Source organism: Balaenoptera physalus (genome assembly GCF_965194825.1).
Source record: "Balaenoptera physalus genome assembly, chromosome: 12".
NCBI lineage: Eukaryota > Metazoa > Chordata > Mammalia > Artiodactyla > Balaenopteridae > Balaenoptera > Balaenoptera physalus.
Genome location: NC_138897.1, coordinates 71,597,692 through 71,606,172, shown reverse-complemented (window position 1 = coordinate 71,606,172; position 8,481 = coordinate 71,597,692). Strand labels below are relative to the sequence as shown.

Below are 8,481 nucleotides of genomic sequence, written 5' to 3'. Positions count from 1 at the left end.
GCCCTGGGCTCTGTTCCTCTAGGTTAGATGTCAGGGCATCCGCTCTGGGTGGCACTGGAACTGCGGGGAAGGCAAGACAACCCCTCACATCCGTGCAGGGACAACAGCCGCGGGGGTCTGGGAGCGGGGTGGGGAGGTATCCTGGTTCTCATTTCAACGCCCAGGAAGCAGGCACAGAGGGGCAGAGGCGGTCAGGACTCAAGCCGGGTTCTCTGGTCGACAAATCCTGTTTCCGTATCCCCTCACCCAGCAGGCTGATTGGGGTATTTTCACTTGGCGCCCCTTGGACTCCCTCCAGGGTGCTGTGTGTCTAAGATCTCTGGGCTTCCCTGGGGGACGAGAACAGATTTTGTTTCGCTGCCCGCCTGGGCTATGCTCTCTTCCGCCCAGCCCTGCGCGTCCCAGTGGAGGCTGGCGACCCCTTCAGAGGCAGATTACAGAGATAGGTTCTGAGTCAGGCAAACACCTGGCCCAGGACCGCAGGAAGGGAGACGTGGGTGTTGAGTGACCTGGGGAGAAATTCCTACTGATTATCTCTGTGACAGTCCCGTGTGGCAGATGTTGCTTCATCACCCACCCCGGGACCCCAGCGCTGGAGGCCCGTTGGCACCGCTGGGTGACCTGTCCGCTAGGGGCGCGCTCAGCCGTGACGCCGGTGAGGGGCTGCCGGGCTGGGGGGCAATGCGGACCCAGGGGTTCCTGTCACAGGAATGCAGAACTCGCCGTCCGGGCCTCGGTTTTCCCAGGCGCGGGGACGCTGGCAGGGCCACGGCTGGGCGGGGGAGCGGCCCCTTTAAGAGGCCCTCCCGCTTGGTCCGCCGCGCCGCGGCCACCGCCCCCCGGCCCTCCCCTTCCTGCGGCACCGAGTGCGGGCCGGGCGCGAGTGCGGCGTGAGCGAGCGGGCCAAGCGCAGCGCGGGGAGGCGGCGGCGGCTGGGCGAGGGCGCGGGAGTCCGAGGAGAGCAGCGCGCCGGCGGCGGCCATGGGCTAGTGGGCCCGGCCTAGCGGAGGTAGCACCCACCCTGCGCGCGCCGGGAGCCCCGCACACAATAGCGGCGCGCGCAGCCCCGCGCCCTTCCCCCGCACTCGCGCGCCCGCCCCTCGCCCCGCCCCGCGCGCGGGGAGCCTGGCCGCAGCCTCACCTGCTGCCCGGGAGTGGGCGGGCATTGTTCGCCAGCTGCTGCCACTGCTGCCCCGCCGGGGGCATGGGGGCCGCCCGGCGCCCCGGGCCGGGCCTGGCGAGGCCGTCGCGCCGCCGCTGAGCCGGGCCCCGCGGCAGCCGGGCGGCGCAGGTGAGGCCGGCCGCGCCATGGTGGACCCGGTGGGCTTCGCCGAGGCGTGGAAGGCGCAGTTCCCGGACTCGGAGCCGCCGCGCATGGAGCTGCGCTCGGTGGGCGACATTGAGCAGGAGCTGGAGCGCTGCAAGGCCTCCATCCGGCGCCTGGAGCAGGAGGTGAACCAGGAGCGCTTCCGCATGATCTACCTGCAGACGCTGCTGGCCAAGGAGAAGAAGAGCTACGACGGACAGCGCTGGGGCTTCCGGCGCGCGGCGCAGCCCCCCGACGGCGCCGCCGAGCCCCGCGCGCCGCGCCCCCAGCCCGCGCCAGCCGACTGCGCCGACCCGCCGACCGCCGACGAGCCCGAGGCCCGGCTCGACGGGAAGGGCTCCCCGGGCAAGGCCAGGCCCGCGGCCACGCGCAGGCCCGGGCCTTCCGCTCCCGCGGACCGCGACGACCGCGGGCCCCCCACCAGCGTGGCGGCCCTGCGTTCCAATTTCGAGAGGATCCGCAAGGGCCCCGTCCAGCCGGCGGCGGCGGACGCCGAGAAACCCTTCTACGTGAACGTCGAGTTCCACCACGAGCGCGGCCTGGTTAAGGTCAACGACAAAGACGTGTCGGACCGCATAAGCTCCCTGGGCAGCCAGGCCATGCAGATGGAGCGCAAGAAGTCCCAGCAGGGCGCTGGGCCCGGCCCTGGGGACCTGCCCAGGCCCTCCTACCGCGGGCGCCTCTCCGAGAGCAGCTGCGGCCTCGACGGCGACTTTGAGGACGTGGAGCTGAACCCGCGCTTCCTGAAGGACAACCTGATCAACGCCAATGGCGGCGGCAGGCCCCCCTGGCCGCCCCTGGAGTACCAGCCCTACCAGAGCATCTATGTCGGGGGCATGATGGTGGAAGGGGAGGGCAAGGGCTCGCTCCAGCGCAGCCAGAGCACCTCGGAGCAGGAGAAGCGCCTTACCTGGCCCCGGAGGTCCTACTCCCCTCGGAGCTTTGAGGACAGCGGAGGCGGCTACACCCCGGACTGCAGCTCCAACGAGAACCTCACGTCCAGCGAGGAGGACTTCTCCTCGGGCCAGTCCAGCCGCGTGTCCCCGAGCCCCACCACCTACCGCACGTTCCGGGACAAGAGCCGCTCACCCTCGCAGAACTCCCAGCAATCCTTCGACAGCAGCAGCCCCCCCACGCCCCAGTGCCAGAAGCGGCACCGGCAGGGACCGGTGGTCGTGTCCGAGGCCACCATCGTGGGCGTCCGCAAGACGGGGCAGATCTGGCCCAGCGATGGGGACAGCTTGTCCAGCAGGCTGCTTCAAGACGGCACCTTCCATGGAGACGCAGGTGGGTACCTCTACCACCCTGGTGGGCACACCTGCCCCTGGCTGGAAACCACTGAGCAGTAGGGAATGCGGGGAGGAAAAGGTGGATAGTTTTTGGAGTGATTTTCAAATGCTGTTGTGGACTGGAAGGATTCTTAATGATTCTGAGCCTGAACAAACTACATCCCGCCTTCCTCCTGAAGGCAGATTCCCAGTGTTTGGAATGAGATTGGGGTGGGAGGGGTGGTGTGTGGGACGGTCGGTGGCTCCTTCCTTTGGGTCTAGAGCTCTGTGCTTCTTGTGAGAGTACTCTCTGTGGGTTGGGACCAGGATGCCCTGGGCAGTCATCTCCTTGCCTTCTGATTCCCCCCACCTGAGCAGTAGAGATGGTATAAAGAGTGGGTCATCTCTGCTGCTTGGATGGATGCTTTTAGCCGGGATTGATCCGTGTCTTGGGCAATCCCCGCCACCTGTCCTGGAAGAGTTATATGACACGTTTGGGGGAACCCAAGAGGTGCCAGCTGCTCCCAGGCCATAGGAGTGTCAGGTTCGCTTGCTAGTCAGAGCAGGTGAAAATAGGAATGAAGAGGAAGTGAGGTGACGGACAGTTCTGACTCAGTGGGCCACTGAAGATCCACAAGGTGAAGATTTTATCCAGGGCTGAAGCAGGGCCACGCCCGTTTTGATCTGCCCAGTTTTGATGAGAGTCATCGCCCATCATTACTCACCTCTGTGCATCTTACTCTAGCTCCATTTTCTGATCCATCAGTGTGCTCTTGCCTCCTCGTCTTCCCTGCCCACTGATGCTCATTTTGGGCTCCTAGTCCATGGTCTGACTCCTGGCCCTGAGATTAAACCTATGGGATTTGTGTATATAGTACGTGTACACATTTCAGTACAAATACCGTGAGGCGCAGGGGTGATGGGACTGGGTTTTGAGATCCAGGCACAGTTCGTGATTGGAGTAAGGAGAGGGATTTGGGGTGGGGGTGGGGGTGAGGCAGTCGGGAGTCTCTCAGAGTCCTGGTCCCTGTTGGGCTGATCCAGTTTTCTGCTCCATTGATTTTTCTTTCTCTGCTGATGGAGTTGTATGTGCTTCGTTGGTCAGCATCCTCTTGAAACAAGTGAGGCTATTTTTGGCTCTGTGGAGTGGCCTCTTTGCGATCAGTGCCCCGTCCTGTTTGTTTTAGGCACATCTAGTTGCTGACTTCATCTGCTGCTGGGGTGGGCTGTGGTGTGTCGTCGGGATCTGTGGCCTGGCCCAGCCGCATCCCCTGAGTCCCTCGTGGGACGGGTTGGGGGGAGGCCGTAGTATTTAGAAGCCTGCTTTGCAGGCACGTCAGCTCCTCCAGGGTCTGGAGGATTGCCCTGTGGTCGCTGGGCACCAGCCCCGTCTGGCCAGCTGTCGGCTGAGCGAGCCAGCTTGAACTGGTCCTCGGCGCCCGCCAGGGTGTGGGAGAACGTCATTAATAAAGCAGAAAATGAGGCGTTTTTGTGGAGACCTACAACCTGAAACCATGATGTCTTGCTGGGGGAATTCAGAGTCTCCAGGGACCGGGGCCCTGTTGGAGGGGGTGTGTTTCAGGGCCCTCCTTGCGGGCTGTCTCCCCAAGCTCACAGCTCCTCGCCTGCCTCTCAGCCCCTGCACACAGGAGAACCCGGCTCCATGGGTAACGCTGGGTAGGTTCCCAGCCGAGGAGTTAATTTGACAGCTTGGACCCCACTCTTACCACTTTCTGTATCCTTCTCTGAAAGTCCTCAAGGTCCCACGTTCTCTCTCCTGTTAGGTTTTGAAACTCTTGGTGGTTTTAGCTCCGGGAGCCTGTAAACTCAGTACCCAGCACGCTTCTCTGAGCGTTGTGGCTGGAGGGGAAGGAGGGACCCATTGGCCCGGCTATCTGTCTCTGTCCTATTTACCCATGTTCTTTAGGTGCCTGCTGGCCAGGGCTGCGCCTCTGAAATGTGACAATGAGGAAAATCGCTGTGGGGAGGGAGTGGAAGTCACCTAATTTCTCTGACGCAACAGCAGCCGCCGACATGGGGGCCCGGCCCTAGTAGCTTCAGAGCCTCTTTACTCCCGTATTTCCGAGTTGAGGAAAGGAGCTGAAATGACCACCAGCCGCTGTGCGCCAGGCATGGTGACAGCATGCTTCAGGCAGGGCCCCCTGTGGGCTCTCCATCACCCCACCTGCTCCACATCTGCAGGTAAGGATGCAACCAGGAAGTGGCAGAGCTGGGCCTCCAGGCCCCGTGGGAATGCAGAGCCAATGTTCTTCCCACTGCCCCACACATGCCTGAAAAATGCGAGTTGGGGTGTCTAGGGGTCCTTCGAGCTCCGCACACCCAGGGCCCACCGGCTGCGAGCTCTGCTGTGTGCAAGCCTGTCCCTCTTACAGTACCGGCTGCATAGAAGGAGAGAGTGTGGTCCTTGCCCTCTGGGAGCTTACAAGTTAATGGGAGACAGGAACACACACATCACTTATGTGTTCAGAGGGAGTGCCATCAGGGAAACTTCTGGAAATAGCTGCATTGGAGAGGGGCCTTGTCTAGGGACAGGGGGTGGGGGCTGCCGTCTGCCCCTGAGGAGCAGTGGAGCAGAGGCTTCTGTGACTCTGGACTGTGTGCTTTGTCCTTTATTTATTTATTTATTTATTTTGTGGTACTATATGACATAAAATTTACTGCCTTCACCCACATTAGCCGTTTTTAAGTGTACAGATCAGTGGCATCAAGTACGTTCACGTAGTTGTGCTACCATCACCACTGTCCGTCTCCGGGACTTTTCATCTTCCCGAGCTGCGACTCTGTCCCCATCAAACAGCAGTGCCCCCTCCCCCAGCCCCTGGGACCGTCTCCTCTACTTTCCGTCTCTATGATTCCATGACTCTTGGCGCCTCGTCGCAGGAGTGGAATCACACACATTACGTGTCCCTCCGTGTCTGGCTAATTTCACTTTGCGTCATGTCCCCGAATGTCATCCATGTGGTGTCACATCCACGTGTGCGTCTTGAAGGCAGGGATCCCTGGTTCATTCCTGGGCCTCCCGTGGAGCCCAGCTCAGAGCTGTACGCACAGCACATCCCCAAGATCCTGTCCTCCTTTCCACAGCCGGGGGGCCGGGTCGGGAAGATGGGAAGGTGGCTGGTCATTGGGAAGCATCTTAGCTGTGTCCACCCCGTCCCTTAAACTCCTTTCGAGGACTTTGGCCACCCTTTCCTGAGAGAGGCCACACAACCAAGGACCTTTCCTCTTTTAGGTCTGAGGCACCCCCAGCCCCATGTGTCCCTTGTGAGATGGGACCCTAGATCTTGTGTTTCTTCCTGGGCACTCCTGCAAGTGGCTGCCCTGTTGTTTCACATTTCTGTTAAGCAGCTTAATTTGCCCTTTGGATTCTGGTGACATGTTATCATCAGAATGATCGCAGCTTTGTTTTTCCCCTTGGGTGGTTGAATGGACCGGCGACGAGCGTGAGTAACTGGGGGGCAGGAAAAGGTCACCCAGGCCTGGCCTGGGCTCCACCGGCATCTCTAGATCAGAGCCTGCCGCCACCTCCAAGTTGAGTGCAGGCTCCTCCCGGGGGACAGAGGCAGAGTCCGAGACCATTTAAATCATCACCAGGGTGGAAACGGAATGTAGATCCAATTTTACAAGGATTCTCCAGCTTGGGAAGGATGACTTTCATGTTTTGGGAACAGAAGGAAGCATTCTGGACCTTTCACTGAAGAAGGAGCTGGGAGTGTAGATTCGTGTGGGTCCAGGGGTAGGTGCCCCCCCATTCCTCCCTGTTGCTTCTGGCTTCAATAGCTGCCTCCCCTCCCTGGCTGGGAATCCCGTGGTCCAGCCTGCCCTGTGGTTTCAGAGGGTTCCACGTTCACGGTGAACGGATGGGCATCTTCTCCAGTTGCCAGACAACAGGCCTGAGTTTTGACTGAGGCTGCTTTTCAGATCAAGGCTCAGGAGAAGGTGGTGGCAGATTTAATTAACTCTGAACCCCACGGGGGTCTTGACCCCGACTAGAATTATAATCCCTGTGGCTCATGTAGGATTTTTTCCTTATTCTTGAAAAAATGTAATAACTTTAATTAAAATAACTTATTTATGTAACATGTGATAGGTTTTTCTTTATTGTGGTAAAATATATGTAGCAAAACGTGGCATTTTCACCTTTTTTCCGTGTTCAGTGGCATTCTGTATATTCATGCTATTGTGTAACCATAACTATCTCTAGAACTTTCCATCATTCCTACCAGAAACTCTGTATCCATTACGCAATAACTCACCTTTCCTCCACCCCCAGCCCCTGGCAACCACTGCTCTACTTTCGGTCTATTTTCTGTGAATTTACTTGTTTCACGTACCTCATGTGAGTAGAATCATGTAATATTTGTCCTTCTGCATCTGGCCTGTTTCACTCAGTTAGGGTTTTGAAGTTGCTGGGTAGCGTTCATCCTTGATGCCCCATCTCTGGTCCTTCATAGGTGTCTTCTCTTCAGGAAAACACCTGTTAGCCATGGCGATGTTTCCTTGGCTTTCACACCCACGTGTTTGAAGCAGCCCAGTATGTTAGCGTTCTGGGGCAAAATGCCACAGACTGGGGGCTTCAACAACAGAAATCTATTTTCCCTGCAATTCTGGAGGCTGGGAGTCCAGGATCAAGCTGCTGGCAGGATTGGTTTCCTCGGAGGCCTCTCCTTGGCTTGTAGATGGTCCTCCCCTTCACATGGTGTTCCCTCTGTGCCCGTGGACCCCTGGTGGCTCTGTGTGTGTCTAAAATCTCCTCTTCTTATAAGGACATGATTCAGATTGGATAGGCCCCACCCTGATGACCCCATTATAACTTAATCACCTCTTGAGAAACTCATCTCCAAATACAGTCACGTTCTGAGGTGCTGAAGACTAGGACCTCAACGGGTGAATTTCAGGGGGACACAGTTTGGCCCCCAGCACTCAGTGAGTCCCTGATTGGGCAGCAGAGAGATGGTGTGTGTGTTGTGCTCACCAGCCGGGTCTTAGGAGGAGTTCAGGTGGAGCATCATGCGGCGCTGGGCAGCCTGGTGGGCCAAGACCACTCGGCCGGGTGTCAGGAGAGCTGCGTCCTAACACTTCACGTGGCCACATCTCTCTCATCTAAAACATTAGGGGTTGGACCCTGTCGTTGCTAAGATCCTTTCCTTACATCCTTTTTCTTTTCTTTCTTTTTTATTTGGCCTCACGGCTTATGGGACCTCAATTCCTGGACCAGGGATTGAACCCGGGGCCACGGTAGTGAAAGTGCTGAGTCCTAACCACTGGACCACCAAGGAAGTCCCTTTAACTTTTTTTCTTTAAAATTTATTAACACAATTTTTCCACGTCTTTCTTCTTTACTCTGGTTTGTACCACGTTTCCTTTACTAAGGCAACCACCTGTCCCCCGTTCAGGCACTCAGGTATTTATTGAGCATCTGCTAAGTGCCAAGCACTGTCTCCTGGAAATTCTCTCTTGCCTTTATTCACGGGTTTGTGGAAAGGCTTCTTTCCATGCGCCTTGTCTTTAAAAAACCAGTGCAGACAAACAAAACCTTTGTAATGTCCTTGCATCTTCTCTGACTGTGTGTCTTTCTTTAGCTGTATGTTTGCAGCTATCTCCTGTGAATCCTGTGTCTGTCTGGCTTCCTTCTTCAGGGTGGTGAGATCCTCTAGACAAAGACCTACCTTGATGTCTTGTATCTTGGGTGCCGTGGTGTTTGTGGGTCACGGATGGAATGAGACCCCTATCTCTGAGGTTTCTGTCTGGTCCGGCCCCTTCCTGTTTGAGCCCCACTCTGCTTTCCCCCATCTAATAATCGGCATTGATTCTAGGGAGCCTGATGACACAGGTGCCCCAGCAAGGAAGCTTGTTAGCTTTGGA

At 57.9% G+C, this 8,481-nt stretch overlaps 1 protein-coding gene across 6 annotated transcripts in view; it reads left to right on the top strand.

Moving 5' to 3' along the window:
- The first annotated feature begins 1,170 nt into the window (after positions 1 to 1,170).
- Positions 1,171 to 8,481, top strand: part of BCR (BCR activator of RhoGEF and GTPase) — a 103,067-nt gene continuing 95,756 nt past the window's right edge. For all 6 annotated transcript variants that reach the window (XR_014251567.1, XM_082416262.1, XM_082416260.1 and 3 more), the window contains exon 1: positions 1,171 to 2,614. Coding sequence is in view for 5 of the 6 variants with exons in the window: in XM_082416262.1 (XP_082272388.1) it covers positions 1,309 to 2,614 (1,306 nt within the window). In the remaining variant the exon portion in view is untranslated. The remainder of the gene's footprint in view (positions 2,615 to 8,481) is intronic.